Consider the following 19,458-nt stretch of genomic DNA (forward strand, 5'->3'; position numbering starts at 1 on the left):
TCAGCTCTCTTGAGCATTACTCTGTGCAACTCTTTCTCTGACAGACTGTTTATTAATTACTTGATTGCATCTCAATATTCCTAGGTCAAGAGAGATGCCTGGTAATGCTTTGCAGTGTCGTTGGCTTATTAATAAAGCATACCCATATATATTAAGCTATTAATGCATACAAGAAGCATTGTATAGCGAGTATAGTGTTGCCCCATGCTAGATAAAAAATAACAAGCGTAATTTAGATTTCTGTACATTGAAGGAAACTCAAGTGTCCTGGTGCAGTAAGATCAACTGTTTTCACTTAAGCCGATATTCTTTAATTCCTGTTTGGCATTTCAGACTCTGTTCAGTGTCTGTGGTAGTAAAAACATTCAGAAGACAGGATATGCCATTTTTGCTAGTCTGAGCAGAACAAATATGTTCTTCTTTCTGGAAACCTACATATATAAACACACGTACACATATGCTTTTATATGATAATTCACAAACTGAATATTAAAGGATTACAGTTTTCTTTGGTATATATTAAGCCAATTTAATCTGTAGATTAATTTTGTAGAGTGACTTCTACAGTCAGTTTCTAGAGCTGTTAGTTTTGACCTTGATGCGTCAAGGTCAGCCCATGCACTTCTTTGCATGTAAGCATGGTATTCAGACACAGAGACATAAAACATCTCATAGCAATTGCTGTTTTCATCCTGTAACATATTTGTGAGCAAGACTGTGTTTGTACACAGCATGTGCAGTTACTTTTTGCAACGGATTGTTGTTGCTGATTAATTATCTCCTAAATTTTTTATACACTTGTGCACACTATAAGGTGGATAGAGATGATGGCAGGAGTAAAGTGGCTTGCGGCTTTCTGTTGCCACACTGCTTTGTGTGTTTCTCTGCTGTTCAAAAGAATTGATTTAACTGGTGGTTAAATTCTGAGCTCCCCTAACATGGTGTAGAAACATCTGTGGGACAGCTGATGTTGGTGGCTGACTTCCTAAAATTATTTTAAAATATGCTAGTTGCAAATCCAGTGGTTTTACTTGGGGATTTCTTTTCTCATACTTTATTTTTCCGAGGGGGTTTGCCATGTCTCAGTGCAAACTTTGGTCTTTCTGTAGATCTCTTTCTCTCCCTCAGTTTTATTCAGGAACACCAGGGATTTCAGACGTTTTTTCATAGTACTGTTTAGCTTTGAACTGTTTGTTTAAAATTAAAAAAGCAGTTTTAATTATTTTCTTAATGCTTTTTAATGCATCTGTTTCCCTGTCAGTAATTATTGTTCGTGGTATCATTCTGCAAACCAATAGTTTGACTTGTTTCTTCTGAATTACGTAGTTGTTGAAATGAAATGAATGTACATTCACCTTTCTGATGGGACATTTGATATTTCTGGAGTAGTCTACACACAATTGGGAGGAGAAATGTCACCTTATCAAGTAACTGTTTCCTCCAGCTTAAATTACACTATTGAAAGTTGAAAGCAAGCTCCAGCTAAGCACTTAGGTTTATGTTATTGGCTCTAAAATGTTTCTTAGGCCTAAGGAACCAGGATAATTCTCTCCCCTGCCCCATCTCCTTCTGTGTCCCCCTCACTGAAAGTGTCACAGAGATGTATGGTTACCCCCCAGCCCCTAGTTGAGGGTAGTACTACCTAGTAGTGTGTTTTCTATTTTTTTGCATCTGCAGTTCTTGGAATATATATGTGTGTGTGTCTGTGTGCATGTGATATTTTTTTTAATGTATTTCTTTATTTATTTAGGGTATGTTAGAGCCTACCAAGGAACCTTTGAAACCAATATCTGCAGCAGAAAAAATAGCTTCAATAGGACAGACACCTCCTGTATCACCAGAGATGAACACATGTACATCTGATCAGTTCCAGGTAAAAAATAGAGAAGGGAAAGGAGAGGAAAACAAAGAATGAGGGGAAACAATATGCCTCTTCCTTCATACTTAAAATATCTAGATGATGTGTTCAAAGAGACCTGTATGTAAAGGACAGGTGTTCCTTGTGTCAGATTGAAGTCCTGCTCTTGGATCTACTTTTCATGTGTGACTGGAAGGGAGTCCCTATGATAAGACTTGTAGCAGTTGGTGGCCAGCATTTAAGAGTCCTGATGATATCTGCTGTTATACAGCAATTTTCTTTAAAAGACAGTGAACAGTTACTTCCACAAATTTTAGATGTAACTTTACAGTTGTCCTTCCTCTGGCTAACACTTTTCATCTTTGCTTTTTCTGAAGCTTATTGTAGGAGTCTGAGTTCAGAGGAGTGTAGGAGTGAGCTTTTGAGTTCATGAATTCTGTTTTGTTGTTGTTGTTTTCATATTACAATATTAGAAAACCACTTTCATGCCATAGTATGTTGCAATGTGTGTGGCTGGCAACTAGCTAATGGGATATACAGAGACATTTCATTTTCATAGTCACTGCAGTGGTACTCGACACATTCAGAGTGTTAGCTGTGTCCCTCCTTAGTGCAGGTCTTGTTTAATCTGCCCAGCATCTTTAGTTACCTGCTATGTTTGTGACTCTGATTGAAGGTATTCCAAAATGAATTATCCTTGTGCCACACCTAATCTTAATGCTAGGTACTTGTGAGTGTAGAGAATTCTTGGCGCTCTTTGCTCTGCCGGAGTGCAGAGCTCTAACTGACATGCTTGTACCAGAGGAGAAATTATTTTTTTTTCATTGTGGAATAGCAGCATGTCAGTGGGCTCAGAACTGAGGTTGGTTTATATAGTAATATACATGTTTGGTGACATTTCCTAAGCTGCTTCTCACAAATACTGCAGTGGAACTGAGCAGCTCATCTGGGTATTAGAAAAGGTAGCAATAATGATTATTGTAACCAGTCTGAGCTGAAGAAATCACTTGTGTGATTTCTTTATATGAACAAAGTAGGAAAATTTCACTGGCTTTCTGCAGCGTTCGAAGTTCCCTTTTTTACAGAGGGGAAAACATAGATTAAACCATACACTAAACATAATGTAGTGAGCTGTAAGAGCCCGAAGGAGCAGCATCTCTCACACGTGCCATTTTCTCAGTTGCTTGGCAGTCATAGTGCTGAAAATAAGAACCTCCACTTATCAAAGTATCTTTTTTTTTTCTTTTTCTAATTATGAATTTGTACTTTTCAATACTTCTGCAGTAGAATTTCCCATTACTTGTCACAGTTTGATAATCCTGCCCCATAGCTTGTTCTGACAAAGCCACCTCAGTTCAATAATTGTGGTCCATAAGTACATACAAGAAGCTTCTATGCCATCTGTCTGCACTGCTGGCCTTAGGTTATTTTTTCCAAAAAGACAAATACTAAAATAAACTTTTGGGGAAGAGATGAGTTAGAGCTCTAACCATTAAGAGGCCACAGTTAAGTGATATTCAGAAAGTTTCAGGGCATGCAACGATCAGTTCTCCACCTCAGAGACCTTATTTGTTTCTTGGCCTCATCTTCTGTTAATGGTTGGTGGCTTCTGTTTGCTTTTGGGAAAATCCAGCTTCATTTCACGTTGTGCAGGCTGCCTCTTAGGAATATTCCAGGCTGTAGTGGTAATAAGATGATGTGCCCAAACTTTGGTAAACGTTTCATTAGGAACTGTGTTATAAACATTGGTAGATATGCAATGGAAATATTATAGTCAATTTTAGTGGACCCTGAAACTTCTTATTCTAAACACCGGTAGTTTAGGTGTAGCAACTTAGGTATCTTTAAGCTTAACTAAGTAATTACACATTAATTGGGTAAAACTTCTAAATGCCTCTATTTGCAGATGGCAATGATGATTGGTCATTTTTATATTCAGAAACTTCAGCATATTTGGCTTTCTTGCTGAAAAGAGAGGCTCTGGTTAATAGATTCCTATGCTTTCCTTAAGGAAAGGGGAAGAGTTCTCCTTTGTTGAAAGCCTGGCATCTAGGGGACTTGTATAACGATCAGCGTCTGTCTGTGTGCATGTATGACTTGCTGCTGAGGGAGTAAGATTTTGGAAGAAAGACTGTGATGATGCAAAAGTAGGAGTGGAAAGAGTATTCGTAAAAAGACAGAAATGCCTCCTCGGTTTTTTGGTTGTAGGCGAACGGAGGAGAGCCTGCAGAGATGTAAATTAGCATTAGAAATCAAAAGAATGAGGAAAAAAGTGGCAAATGAGCTGCAATAATTTTTCTTAGTTATTATATAAACTGTATGTTTTGGCCTCCTTCCCTGCAGAGGATCTCGCTGGGTTGGTTAGGCTGTGGAAATACAGTGGACAAAATTTCCATCTGAGCCATAAAAGGACAAGGTTTTCGAAATGATTATTTCTCCTCTCAAGCGAGTTAAGTTACTGACTGATCTATCACATTAGTTTATTGTATAAAGATGACTTTTGTAAACTCGTTCTGTTTTATATTTGAAGGCAGCGTCTAAATTCTTCTTTGATCTGTTGTTTATCTTGACAATGGGGGGAGGCTTATTTCTCTGCTCGTCTGTGCTTGTAACTGTAAGGCAGTAAACAGAATATGAAATAATCCCCTGATTACTGTTGCCTTTAAACATGGTGTCTCAAAGGCTTCACAGGTCTGAAGTAAAAGGCTCTATCAAGGCACATCAGGTGTAAGAAAGATAGGCTCAAATAGGCAACCTTTGTTTGTGAAACCTGAGATAGGCACCCTTCTCTTCTGTCTTACAGCATCTGCTATAGTGGGCTTCTACACTGTGGCCAAGTCTTCAGGCAGTGCGATTAAAATATATTCCAGCGCTTGTTACCAAGGCTGCTGTCTGGAGTTAATGTTGACTGCTTTCTCTTGGATTTGATACTGTTCTCTGGCTACTATAGTTTTAAAGTTTATTTACCTTCTTCTCTCTGGCTTTTTTTGCAAAAAGCTTTCTAAGATATTTCTGCTCTTTCGGTATTGCTTCAAAGCATCGTCTTCTCTCTATGTGGTTCTATCTGTCTTCACTACACCCTACTGGTAGCTTTGTCCCAGCATACAGAATAACTTTGGGATTTCTTACCTGCCTACTTTTGCTTAGTAAGTTTTATATTGGAAGAGAAATCTAGAGTGACCCAGACCTCTCTAGAAGAAAGATACCAGTAATTATTTTCTGTGGGTGCCTATCACAGTATGTCTGCATGCATGTAGACTACTGAATTAGAGATCAGGTTATAATAGAAATATGTATCTTACACTTGCTGGCTATTAGGGACTGAACCTTAATTAAACCCCACGGGGTGACAGTCGTTAAAAACATTTTTAATTACATAAGGGACCATCAGGACTTCAAACAATGACAGATGCAAACTACCATATTATTGGCCACCAGCCAAAGGCTCCATCATGGAACTGCTCTCCAGTTATACATATGAGAAAGATCCAAGAATATAGGTAGCTTTGTTGACAGAGTAAGAGAGAACGATTTGCAGGTAAGAGATATTGCAGAACTTGCTATTCTATCAGATGGGACAGTCGCTTAAAGGTGGTGTCTAAGAAAAATAATTTTCAGAACTGTTGTAATTTTCCAATGAATACACACAATGAAAGGTATGAATTGCTTCCATGTAAACCTTTTTTCTGAAATGTTTATGATGCTCTGTTCTATGTGGAATCTATCTAAAAATGATACCATATTTGTATTACAAGCCCTTCTATTTTTTCCCCCAGCTTTAAGACAGCAAAATACTCCCCCCCCCCTTTTTTTTTCCTTTTTCTTTGTTTAATTTTCTTTGGGTAATTATTGGCACAGAGGCAAACATTTACATTTTACTCCTTTGGATTATAAAAGCTCTTACATAATACCATTCTAAAATTACTGTGTGAAAACATCTCTCACTTTTATCAAAGTGAAATATGAAGCAGTAAAACCAGCAGGCATTTTAGTTTACTCTTTCTTACTTCCTTAACATTCAGAGTTAGTACTCTGACAGCTGAGTATACTTTTTCATTTCTGTACCGTGTCCTGTAATCTAAGATGGAGGGAGGAGTGAGAGCAGTTTGCCCCGATTCTCAATATCCTTCTAGATTGGGCACTTTTCCTTAAAGCATGTTATAAAATACTGGTTGTAAATGCAGTAGTCTAGCAACCTTGCAATCTCTGAAAGACAAAACACTATATTCCCGTTTGCAGGGCATGTTCCCATTGTCTGAGATTTCAATGCTGTGTTCAGGTGTCCCAGTATAGTTAGTTTTCTTAGAGCTGAGATCACTAGGAACAGAAAACTTTTCCTTTCTGTGTAATGGGCTTTTGCCCCTGCCCTCTCCTTTCACTCTGCTGTTGTATAGACCGGGGTTTGCCAGCATCCTGTATAGATGGGGTCTGCTTTACTTGCCACCTCCCTCTCTGCAAGCGGTTGAAGTCAGCAGAGTGACCTCATCTCACAGAGCAGACTAATATACTTAGTATACTCTTATTGATTTGGAGTCAGTTTATTTCCTCTCCCTCCCCCCACCCCTCCATTTTAGGAAGAATTCATCACTTCCTTTGTCCCCTCCTAGGCAAACTTGAGAATCAAGTAATCATTAAAGGGAAAAGCTTTGCCAGCCATTGGTACCACCTTTTCCATGCAGTTCTGTCGCACTCATCAGTCCTGACTCAGTCTTTTGACACAAAATGTAGTGGATGTTTTTATCAGTGAGAGTTGGTAGGAAGCTACTTTGTTTCAATTTGAGTTCATTTTCCTCAGGGTAGAAAGCTACTCCATTGTCATACTCGCCTCTTTTTTTTTTTTTTTTTTTTTGGTACAAACCCCTTTTAATGTTGATGTATTTTAGATGTGACAAACATTAAACAAGCTACTGATGATAGTGATGATTACTTCATCAGGCGTAGCTTCCCCACTGCTAACATTATGTTTCCATGCAAATCATTTCAATGCCAGTTATTTCATTACCAAAGTAAAAAGTGTAGCATCAGCTCCTTAAGCTCCATGGAGTCAATACTGTGCTAGTTGTGCTCAGTACTGGAAATATTTCCAAGTCGTTAGGTAGGACGGATTTTTCTAAGGCAAGACATTTGCTATAACTAAATACATAAATTTCCAGCTCCCTTCATGTTTCTTGCTGTAAACATCTATCACCTAGCAAAAACCTCTTACAGTTAGTTTAATTGTACAAAGCCAGCTCAGGTTGATAGTGTCTCGATTCGTGAATATGCATATTTTTTCAGTATTGGCTAGTTGGCAGTGTTAAAAGAAAAAATAAATAAAATAAAATTAAAGCCCCACTTCCTACAAAAGCAAAAGTGGTCTCAGCCACTGGAAGCTTGACAACTAATGATGCATTTTGAATAATGCTGCAGAGACATTCCATTGCATTTTCTTCCATAAATGTGATTGTTCTGTTAGAAGCTGAAGGCACATCTGTTCCCAGTACTTCTTGACAGTTGACTTCACTGGGGAGACAGCTGAAATGTAATGCGCAGAAGTAGAAAGATCAACGTATTTCAGACCTTTCTGATACTGTCCCATCCAGTCTGTATCCTGAGAATACAGGAGGGCAGCACTTGCAAGTTATACTGCACCTGAACAGGCTTTCCCTGTAAAGCATGGTCCCTGCTGTTTGCATGATTTACCTGGGTGTGCACCAAAGACTTAACAAGAGGCAATGAAAAGGCAAGGATGGGCTCCCAAAATGAGTCAACATTTCCATGCTCCTCTTGTTCGAGCATTGTTACCAATGGTTTGTTTATATATTGGAATGAGTTAATCGTTAAAGGATAATAAGTCACAGGATACTTTTTTTTTTTTAAAGGGGGTGGGAAGGATGTTGGTGGTTTTGTCCCTCACATGGAGGGATTATGTCCCATGAATAGCAAGAATCATGGGCTATTTGATGGTAAAGAACTGATTTTGTATATAATCAGGACAAAGCATGGATGTACAGACAGCTTTCACTAATAACCCTATTCTAAATTTGCCCTGTAATTGTGTATACCTAACTTTTTATGTAAAATATCTCGTCTTCCATGAAAGTAATAGTAGTTTAACTTTTGACTATGCCTTAAGGTTTTTGGGTTTTTTTATCCAATTCATATGTTTTAGTTGATTTGCAAATCCTCTCTGAGTTAGAAGTTACCTAATCTGTACTGTTCAGAATTTAACGAGACTTCCTGTGGTAGAACAGATCCACTTTGAATCTTTTGTGCATATTATGAAAATACACGCCTCCCAAAAGTTGGAGCTGCTCATTTAGTTGTCTTTTTAGTATTTAGACGCTAAAGAATCTGTTGTTTGAACTGCTTTGCATTGTTGTAACCTGAACTGACTGTAAAATCTGATTTCTGACTTTTCAACTCTAGGAATCTCTACCACCTGTCCAGTTTGACTGGAGTAGCAGTGGCCTTACTAACCCTTTAGATGGTACGTCTCTCCGTAGAGCCTCTAGCACCAGAGCTAGAGATAAGAAAGCTACAAAGTTCAGACAAACATCTATCTGCTGATTATTATTTTTTAAATACACACACACACATATATATAAAAATATATATAATATTTATTTCTTACTCTTAACTTTGGAAATTCAGGCTTTCTTTCTGATTAACTGTGCCCCTACATGAAGTGTTACATAGTCTGAAAAAAACTAAGTATTATTTTAGATTCCTGCCATAGGCTAGTGACACAGTGGCAATATTAACACTTCATTATATACATAACTGCAGATTATAATGAAACTCTGAACAAATGAGCATTTTAGATTGACAAGTTTTACATCTTAAAAGTATTTTTCACCAACGAACTATCTCTTTAGACATCCTTTGAATGACAAACTTGTGTAGAGTGGCTACTTCAAAGCACAATATTTTAACCACAAACTGTTTGCAAAAGATACACTTCTTGAGCTGAAAGTTTTCAGATTTACAGATAATTTTATATTTCAAAAATGTGACTTCATCTGTTATCACTTTTGCTTACTCTCAAGAACTAATTATAGCTAATATATGAAATTAAAGAGGTAGCTACAAACTTATTTGTATCTGTAAATGTATATAGTTATCATATAAAAGACCCTGCACCTATGTCTATTTTAATAGCAAAGTGAGCTGTGCCACCGCCTCCAGTCTCAGAAATGTAAGTGCATGCAAAGGAAATAAAACAAGTTTTGGAAACTTGTTTGATCGACAGACTAGAAACCTGTAAAGAAACTGATATCTTTATGAGGAGCCTGCTAACAGCAATTAATTCATGACGCATAAGTTGTTCAAAAGCAGGCTAAACTCAAGTGCATCTCTTACTGCGCTGGTGTTGCCTCACGCTGGTGTTTCAGAACATGGGGGATGTTAAGAGTTTGGAGAGCAATATCATGGTGCTGAAGGAAAGCCTGGATGGACCCTTTTGCTGTTGTCTGGTGTCTTATTACCTCAGTCAATCATCATGCTTTCTTTTTAACAAACAACTTTAAAATGTATCTTGGTTTGATTTCTGTTTTAGTGCTAAAGGGGAACAGTATAATTTAGTGGTGAGGAACTGGATATAAGAGTGGCATTTGTTACCCTGTGTTCACACTGCTTTAAGATAATGATAATTAATAGCTTAAAGCCGCTAACTAAAACTTTAAAGCTTTTTTGGTTCTTTGCTATTTGGGGATCTGCTCAGTCTTCCTGATGAAAGAATGGCTTTTGATTTCAGTGAGGGGAGAAAAAGCCTGCTATATTCTAACTATCAATTGATCTATATATTGTTTCCCTTTAACTGATCACATCTTTCTCTCTGGGTTGTGCTGGTTCTTTTTCATTTTTAGATTGAAATAAATATATCTATTTTAAAGTTACTAGTGTTGATTTCCTTGCTGCATTGTACATGAGGAAATGTGCACTGAATTAAGTTGTTAACATTTTAGAAGGTACAAACTAATACTGTAAGCATTGTTTTCATGTCAATTTTTAAATTGCGTACTGAGTACTAATTATAACTTGCATGTTCAAGTGTGTGTCTTACCCCTTTTTACACATAAACCCCTCCCTTGGCTTACCTTCTATATGGCTGCCTACCAACACGGTCACTGAATTTCAAGCTAGTGGAGGTTCCACTCTTCTGAACCTTGATTTCTTTGGGCCCGTGGATGACAGTAGCTCTAGCAGCACCACCACAATCCCAGGTCAGCAGAGTGTTAAAACCACAACTGTAATATTATAACAACTTACTAAAAGCATGGGCACATCACTTGACTTTCCTATAAACAAGGAGAAATTTTACACTGCGTTTCTCTAAAATGTGTCTCTACTGCGTTTTTCCTTTAATCTGTGTTCTGTTTTCTGATGTTTTGTATCGAGTGAGAGGTATATAAAAGGTACTGTCAGCTCTGTATTTGTCACGTGCTGAAGGAATGAATGGCTCTTATGCTCTTGCAAATAAGATGTTAAAACACTTGTTTCAAATGAGAAATTTGGAAAGTTAACTTTCCAGAGCAGTTCAGAAAAATTGAAATATGCTGTACATATGACAATTCCAAAAAAATTAGGCTTGTTCTCTCTTCTGAATGAGCACCTCCAAATTATAGGATTATAATGTTATTGAAAGTTATGTGTGAATATGAAGTTATGGGGCTTAATTTATCACAGCCCTTCTGGTCTTTGCTGGTACCAGGAGGCTGCAAATGTTTTCTTTGTGTGAGCTACTAATATTAATGATAAAGTGAAAAAAGTGTTTTAACACCATTCATAATAAAAACAAGGATAGTTGCATGTTTGTGGGGCATCAGAAATTCATGAATGTTAGTTATAAAACCAAAGCACTTCATCTGCAACTTACTCCCTTAAAAGGAGATGAAAACAGCACTCTCTCCATTGAATAACACATAAAATTAATTGAATTAATTTATCAAATGGTTTTGACATGCTCTGAGTATTTTGTGTAAGCTTGTGAAAACCTTCACTTTGAATAAAATTTCTGCAGGAATTTAAGGGAATATTTTGGGGATTTATCAGAGTGCATAGGTTAAGTAGATAAGGCAAATACTCTTTCAATACAATGCCTGAAGCCATGATAATCACTTTCTTCATAGGAAGGGATTTTTTTCCTCTTAGTGATTTTAATCTAAAAAATCAATTTTTAAGAGGTTTGTGGTTTTCCCACATTTCAAATAAGTGCTTATAGTTATTGTATTTTTTTGTTTTTTAAAGACCTGCTTTTTTAGTTTTGAAATATGATCATTGAAGGCAATTTTATGGCATCGCATTCCAAATGTGTTTTTATTCCACCCTTGAGAAATGTCATTATCAGATGAAAGGTGGCAGGTTTGTCGTGGAAGTGATAGGTAGCAAATTCAAGATGTTTGAGTCTTACAGATTCTTTTATAAGTGTGTGCAAGTCTATCGACATACAAGTTGTCAGTACCCAATACATGTACTGCTCGGGCAGTTGGGTATGGTCTTGTGTCCTGATGGTGTGCACACTTGAACTGATTACTGGAGGGATACTCTGTTAGCATTTTATTGCCTTTTTTTTTTTTATGTTGTTGTTTCATCAAGTTACAGGTATTATCACCTTCTCTGGTATGCCCAATAGCACCTATTTTTGGTGGTTTTTTGGTTTTGGCTTTTCTTTCCTCCCTCCTGACTTGTTTCTGGGAAAGTCATTTGTTTCTTGGCTTGCAGCTCGTGTGTTTGTGTGTGTGTTTAGGAGCTTTGTGTGGGGTTTGGTTGGCTAACTTTCCTTCAATATCTCATTAAGGTTTTGCAGTGCTGTCCTTAAACATTCTCTAATGATTTGAATAAAATGGAGAATATGCAACTCTTAAAAATAACTAAAATGATTGAAAGATAAATTGTTAGATCTTTTGGCTTAAAGAAGAAACTTTTATCAGTAGTAGAAGTTTGTTTTTTCTCTGAAGACCTTAATTTTACTCACTATAGCTCTATGCTGTATTCTTCTCAGCCTGATTTCATCAGCAGACAAAATAATTTCTTATTAAAATTTGCATTCTACGTCATGAACAGGGAATTACCCATTTCTAGTATGTTCCCACAGATTTAGTGTATTGTTTTATTTTTCATGTTGATAGTTTAACATAAATGTAGCCGAGTAAAAGGTTCCTAAAGAACAGTAAATTGAGCAGTGACATCACACTACAATGAAAATGAATTCAGGACCATAAATGTGAATATCTAAATGATGTAACTTATAAGGTTGCATTTAGCATTTGTTGCAGAGTTGCATGTCAAAGGCCTCCTTGTTTCAATTAGTTTTACAATTTGTACCTTAATGGGATTTCGCAGGCTTCTGCAAGTCAAAGTGTATTTCTTCAAGTCTTCCTCTCCCTGTTTGAAAGTGGGTATTTCATGGAATAGTTGGGCTTTTTCTTATTTCCAAGTTCTGTAAACATCTGACAATACTTAAAGTCTTGGTATACTGGTCTCGGGACAGTACATATTTTGATGTTTTGCATGAAACTGGATGAAATTAACTTTGAAAATGCAGACTTAAAAAATGTAGGCTGAAAGGAGAACTGATTAATTTCTAATCAACTCATATTAAATGGAGCAAATCTTCCTCCTCCCAGCTCCTGCAGTTTAACCAGATGATTTTCTCAATTTTACTTTTTGGTCAGCTTAGTTTCCTAACAATGGAAGAGTACTTAACTTGGGCGCAAATGACAAATAGTCAAGACTCTGCTTGGGGAGAGTTCATGCAAAGCAGGCGTGAGGACTATTAACCTCATCTGTTAGCACACGTAAGACTGTAATTACTGGGTGGAAAAGACAGGACAAATAAGCACAGGCATATTTGTTTTTTTAATTGTAATCTTTTGGTATTTCAGAAATACTTCTAAAAGTGTCTTGATCCAGGCAAGTACACTGGGTAAAAAAATCAGCACATTGGTTTATAAATGCTGGTTTGTGTATTAAGTAGCTACACAGTGCCATCATGTCCAAGTACTTGCAAGGTTTGTTCTGCAGTAGTATGAAATGCTTCTGTGTTGTCCAAACCAGCTGGCACTAATGTCAAACTTGTTTAGAAGGCAGGTGTCTATAAAACATGATGCTTCTGTACAAAAATTCTAGGCTGTTTTTGCAAAATATTTATATTTGTGGGTGGCGCACATGCACGTTTCATTTAAACCTATGAAGCATAAAGTAGCCGAAACTAACTAGAGGAATATCACCAACTTAAAATGCTTCTGAACAACAAAATGTGTTGTAACGGTCTTTCCTCTTGATTTGTTTTGATAATTCTGATTCCTAGAGACGTTTTTTAAAAGAAAACATACTTAATATCTGGAAATTCTACAGCTACTTCCTACTGAGATGTGATGCTTGATATTAAACAGGTAGAATTTCACCCATACGTATGTATTTTTTGGGATGCAACTTCCCATTGTTTGCATTGTTTTCAGAATGACCTCTGTTGATAAAATTTGAAATCCATCCACAACATGTGTGATGTCAAAATTCAGCATCTGACTTAAGATACCTGGAACTCAGAAATCAGGGCTGAAACATCCAGATACTCGATGCTTTATAAATACTTGAAAAGGGAGCATAGACTGAAAGTTTTGGTAGTGTTATACATATTAGTATGTAACTTTTTAAATGCCATTTCACTTGTATGTATCACAAAAGCTGCTGTTTCTCACTTAAAATGTTTTTAACACAACCTCTTGTGAAAAGCAGGATACTAAATGCACTCCAATGCATGCCAGTGTTGTGTGTAATTTCTTGTTGAAAAATTGGTCCTGGCTAACATGCAGCATTCTTTTAATACAAACAGTTGAGTTGAAGTTATTGAAACAATCCATTTTAACACAGCTGACATTTTTACAGGTGTTTCATTCTAAAAGGTAAATCAAATTCAGTTTATTTGCTCTTAGACTGAGACCTTGTATGCCAGACTTGATCCAATGTGTGTGTGGTTTGTAGTACAACTACAAAAGCTACTGAAGAAGGGTGGGGAGAGAGGATGGTGTTTTAGAAACACAGACATGTTCTGTCATGTTGTTTTCATGTATCTTGAAATTATAAATGATTCAGATGTTTACAGAAAACAGTCTCTAGCAAGTTGGTCTGTGTCTAATTATGGCTATGCTTGCCTCCAACCATCACTGATTATCATTTTATACTATAAGGTGTGGATCCTGAGTTGTATGAATTGACAACCTCAAAACTGGAAACGTCCAATGCAAGCAACAGAGTGACTGATGCGTTTGCAAGACTCATGTCCACCGTGGAGAAGGCAAGCACGTCCACAAGGTAAATAAGTACTCTTTGTTGCACTTCTTTCTTCATTTGCTAAGGGTGGCACGAAATGTGAGGAGTGAATGTGTTTGCTATTTTAGGTCAGAAGTTCTTTAATTATCAAAAGGCTTAAATTTAATAATTACATTTAAATATGAAATTCATAGTACTGTAGTTCATATTTCAAATTAATATAGCACCCTAAAAATAAGATGGGAAACAGTTCATGAGCTGAAAGAAAAAGATCACCAGGACATAAGTTGAAAAGCTAGAGCCAGAGATGGAACTGGAGGAAGCGACTTTCTGAAGAACAGAGCCGGTTCCTAAGAATGGAAGGGTAAACCGAATCACGCCGTTCAGTGACCTAGGACCCTCCTCAGTCCTCCACATAACTTATAGATACGGAATGTTGCACAAGTAAAATAATAAAGCTGAGTAGTGATTAAGACAATATTTATCCCTTACGATGTATTTCTAGCACCTGTCAAAACTTCAGTGACCAAACATCAGATTCATTTTGCTGTTGCAAGTTAAGGAATGAGCGTGTAGTTGGTTTAAGATGTCTTTTCTGCTTTGGATCTCATGTGAAGCTCTACCGTACTTTTTTTCTATAGGGAGAGGCGATTCAAAAGGCTTTAGATGTCAAATGTCTTCCTTTAAGTCTGGCCTGTTGAATAGGTACAGAATAGTCTCTCAACTTACAAGCTCGTATTCTTTGGGTTTATTTTTGGAATTGTGTATCTTAGCAGTAGGATCCTGGGCTGTCTTAACATGTAATTAATGTCTGTGCCCATTAAAGAATTGCTGAGTGATTGTTACCAAATAAAAGGTTTCTATTGTTGAGGAAATGCATGCCTCAACATGCAACAAATGTTAGTTGCTTTGCAACTAATAGATAGTAACATAGCCTCACTCATAAGTGAGCTCTACGGTTTATTCAGCACTCTCAAACTAAGTAGATGCATTTCCATCCAGCACAGCACTTACAGAGGAGGCACAGTTGAAGAGAGTTGAGGCAAACGTAGTGATTTGTGATGGTGAGACATTGGTAGCTTTCTTAAAATTACTAAAACTATAGTTTTCAGGAGCTCTTTTAAAACGTGTGCTTTCATTGAGAAAACTATCTTGCTAGTTTTCCTGCAGTGAAAATATTCAAAGTGAACACTGAATAAAAAAGATCAGCAAGGCATGAAATTTCGAGGGAGAACCAGTAGAGGGAACTCAACGCTTCAATGCTGGTTTTCGTGTGTCAGCTTTTGGATTGCCTAATTTTCTGTCCATGGAGTGCATGTGCTCTTTCTGAAGATACGCTAGTGGGAAAGTTTGACTTTCACTAATTAGAAAACATAGGTACAGTTGAAATATTTTTTTAATATATTCTAAGTGTAATTTAAAAGTAATCACAAGTTCACAGCGAGGACATACAAACTCCAAATGTATCATTATTAATTATTTTGTCTCCATTCATAGATTTGTACCTGCTTGTTTACTTTAAGATAGCTTAGCTTACTTTTTCATTACAAAGGAACAGGGAAGTCTGCTTTGCTTAAATGAATGTTGACCTTCATTTTTCTCTATTGTTGGTTTTTGATATGAGGGGTTTGGGGGTTTTCCCCAATGCTTCCACGGTGCACCTTAAATCTCTTACTCGCTCTTTTAAAGCTCTTTATCCAGATGTCAAAGTTCTTTCCTTGTTCTGGGGAGCATTGCTTACTGATAGGAAGAGGTTCGAGGTCTGTGCTGTAGGAATATATCAGGCTGTAGAGAGAGGCTGGGGACCTGAGACTTTGCGGTTACGTTCAGATGCATGCAAGGATTAGCTGTTTTAAAGCAGCTGTTTCACTGTTCAATACATTTTGTATGTTCTTGTTCACCACTCAATTTTAATTTTTTTTCTCTTTTCTAATTTCACGCTCTCTGAAAGAAAAGCAGTCTATTTTTATGTTTTTCAAGCTAGAAACCTTCAGAGATATAAGAAGGTCTTATCTCAGAAATATGCCAAATATGTCGCAGTATGTTAGCTTTTTCCAATAAAATTGTTTTTCTTCTGCATTTTTTATTCTTTTTTTTTAATGAACTAGAGACTTTAAAATAGGAGTGGCAGGGTACAGCCGGCTCAAGAAGGATGACATTCATGCACCAACTTGGAAATGGGGTCTGTTAGCCATTCATGGTAACTGATCAGGGGAGGATGTGGCCAGTGGCTTAACACCACTTTGGCAACTGAAGTTGTGCTAAGGCTATCCCATGTCTGTAACTTGTCTGAACTCAGGCTCTTTAGTGTAAAGCTTAGAGTGAAAATACCATTATTCAGCTGTGGGAAGCCATGCGAAGAGTCATCTCTGTCTGAAGTAGCCCCATCTTTTGCTTGCAAACTGATTTCTTGAAGTTGGAAAGTCAGTTTCTCGGAAGGAAAGTGTTGGGAGAGGAAGGGAAACGTCCCCCTCAGCTTGAGCCTGAAACCTTGGCGGCAGCAGTGAGTGTTGAAGGTCAGGGATCCAGTGCAGCATTCCACCGAGAGAGACTCTGCAGCCTTGCCCGGTTCCATAGAACTGGCAGAGATCAAAAGTTTATCTGCTGTCTTTTTGAAGGAAAGCAGAGCACTGATACCTTTCCAAGAAATGGCCAAAACCCTCATTTAAACTGGAAATACTCCTTGTGGGCGGTGTTGGATGGAGCAGGCTAGCTCTTAATTAGAGAGTGATTTTTAAAGTGCATTTCTCTAATCAACTCATTGTTGCTGTTAGAGCCTGGCCTTTGCTGGTGCTATGTGCAAAACCCTTTGCAAACATGAGAGATGACTGAAGTCCTGAAAGACTGAACGCTGCAGGAAGGGGCTGGAATGCAAAACAGAGCAGCGAGGTGTGAGTGACACATCAACAAAGCATTCCCTATTTCTTGCTAAGTTTTCCTCCAACAACTTTCCTGCCCGTCAGTCTGGCTAATTTCTTGCAGCTTAATGTTAACATGCCTTTGAAAAGGAAACTTCATGCCAGCAGGTAGAGGGGCTTGCAGTTATTTGCTTGGGTAAGGGCATCCCCTCTGTACTCTCTCTTGGGAGGAGCTCTAACCTAGTGTAAAGAGAAGAGATGGAGGGGGCAAAGTGCTTTGTAAAAGGTAGTTTTAATACTTAAAGAGGCAGGGACCCTGTTTCGAGCAAGCCCTTTAATGGTCTAGTAATCAAAACATCTGGTTCCAAAGCAGACAGAGGTAGTACAGCTGCTGCTGACGATCCACTTACTCAGGTGTCCATTCTGTAAGCCACAGCAATTAAAAACTAAGAGGGCATGAGCAGAAGCTCTGACAACGGCTCCCCATAGACCAAGGTTTAGCAAAAGCATCTCTTGACAGTGGGAATATCTTCAGCAAAAGTGGTGCCTGAAATTAATGCACCTGACATCGTTCTTTCTCTTGCCTCTGCCATGGTTCTTTTCTCTTACCTCTATCAAAAGACATTACCGTTGTTAGGCAGTTTGGTAAGTTTTAAGGGTAAAAACAGTCTGCAGTGATGATGCTACTTTGTCTTTTAAGTTTACAGAGTTAGTGAGTAATTCTTCAGGGTTTGCCCTGGTGATACATGCTACTGAAGGTGCTGACTTACCCAGAAAAGGGTACTTGCAGTGTCCAGTTTTATTGTCCGCTGGAGGAACCTGACACTGTCCATTGAGGAGTGGAGATTTTAGGTTTTGAGCCTCATTACCAAGTGATTGTATCTATAGCTGTAACTTGCTCATAGTTAAATAACACTTGCTTTATGTGTTAGCTTATCCTTCTCTATAGCTACTTTTTACAGAGCACATTAAGTAGGTAAATTATTGCAAAGGGCTTTCTGACAGGAGGGGAGCCATCAGTGATAGGGTGAGATTCACATCTGACTGCGATGTTGCAGAGACCAGCTAGTACAGCAAGAAGCAATAGCATCATCCTGTGATAAAGGTCCTGCGTATGACCACCAAATAAAATGCAGCACTGCCTCTGGGACCCAGCAGTGCCATTTCTTAGCATGCTGCAGTTGAGCAGAGGAGGAAGAGGCATATAAATAGCAAGGAGTGTGTGAGCTCCTTCTCAGTGCCCGATTAACAATTACAGGAACTCCTTTTAATGCAGATCTCTGAGTCAGCCCTCTTCCTTTGGCTTCCTCTGTCAAACACTCCTTTGTTAGCTGTAAGTCCGTGTTCAACAGGAGTTTGTACCTTTAAGAGGCTTGTGGTAAGTGATTACTAATAGTGGCACCAGATACTGATAACACAGTGGTGGGTGACAGCCACATTTCAACAGCTCAGAGATAGTCCTTCGAGTGCAAACAGAGCTGACTGTGAGGTTGTTAGAGGAGGCACATGCTGTCTCTCTGCTTCTTCCTTCAGTAAATCCAGCGCACAGCTTTGTTTATCCTCCAGAATTTGGTAATCTGCCTAGTCAGTGGCTCATGAAATTCCACTGCAGCAGAGAAAAGAAAATATTGCTATTCTAGTGAAGGACAGTCAGATTTAGTATCTAGGCTGCCTCATCTAGAGATCTTTCATCAAGTGGAGATTTCAAGTAGCAAACAAAAGTGATAGTTTAGTGTCAACACAATGATCAGTGATGTCAAGGATGAGTTTGACTCCGGCTCTTTTTTTCTTCTTCTCCTAGCTAAGAAATTCTGAGACTGCTTGCTGAGGCAAATACGTAGCCCTTTGCTTTCCCCTGATCTCTGATCAGTTCAGGATACAATCCTGATGGGTGCTGACAAAAGAAAATATATGTACATGCTGCTTCGTGATCAGAGTGAAGATTGCCCTCTCATGGTCTCATTTTAAAGTTTATAGCTAAGACAAGATATAGAAATGAAATTTCGGAAGTGTTCTAGGGAAAGGCAGTTTGCTTGGTTTGAGCCTTTTGTCTCAGTTTTATTTTTTGCTCCAAAGATGGGGGAGCTTATTTAGCTGGAATTTCTAATGTCATTACAGGGTGTAGCAGGTGCCTTTTTTGTAACTGGAATAATGTTTGATGGAAAACTGAGTATTTCTAGTAATAGGCAGTGTTCTTCAAAGATAAGCTAGATGTCTGTAAAGTACGGATGTTTGGGCAGGGGAGGGGGGTCTTCTGTAGCAGTCTGAGCCAAGTTTCATTTGACTTAGGAAATGTGAGGGTTTTGCATAATAGAGAGAACCAAGCGGCATGGGATTCAGACCTCTTTATTCATTTGGGCTCCGTAATTCTTGTGAATAATGCAAAAGGCAAAGTAAACACCAGTGATTCCCAAACTGCTGTATGTATCATTATGGCTACACGTACTACTGCACTTCAAAGCAAGTAGCTACAAGTTGTGAGCCACCTTT

The 19,458-nt window shown here is 38.0% G+C and overlaps 1 protein-coding gene across 4 annotated transcripts in view; it reads left to right on the plus strand.

Annotated features, from left to right (window-relative positions):
* AFTPH (aftiphilin) overlaps positions 1-19,458 on the plus strand; it is a 48,061-nt gene that overhangs the window by 26,802 nt on the left and 1,801 nt on the right. For 2 of the 4 annotated variants that reach the window (XM_074579244.1, XM_074579246.1), the window contains 4 exons: positions 1,751-1,873; positions 8,267-8,327; positions 9,979-10,062; positions 14,029-14,152. In XM_074579244.1, coding sequence (XP_074435345.1) covers positions 1,751-1,873; positions 8,267-8,327; positions 9,979-10,062; positions 14,029-14,152 — 392 coding nt within the window. The remainder of the gene's footprint in view (positions 1-1,750; positions 1,874-8,266; positions 8,328-9,978; positions 10,063-14,028; positions 14,153-19,458) is intronic. The other 2 variants (XM_074579245.1, XR_012586042.1) reach the window with 2 other exon arrangements.

The sequence above is a fragment of the Larus michahellis genome, chromosome 3, assembly GCF_964199755.1.
Source record: "Larus michahellis chromosome 3, bLarMic1.1, whole genome shotgun sequence".
Taxonomy (NCBI): Eukaryota; Metazoa; Chordata; class Aves; order Charadriiformes; family Laridae; genus Larus; species Larus michahellis.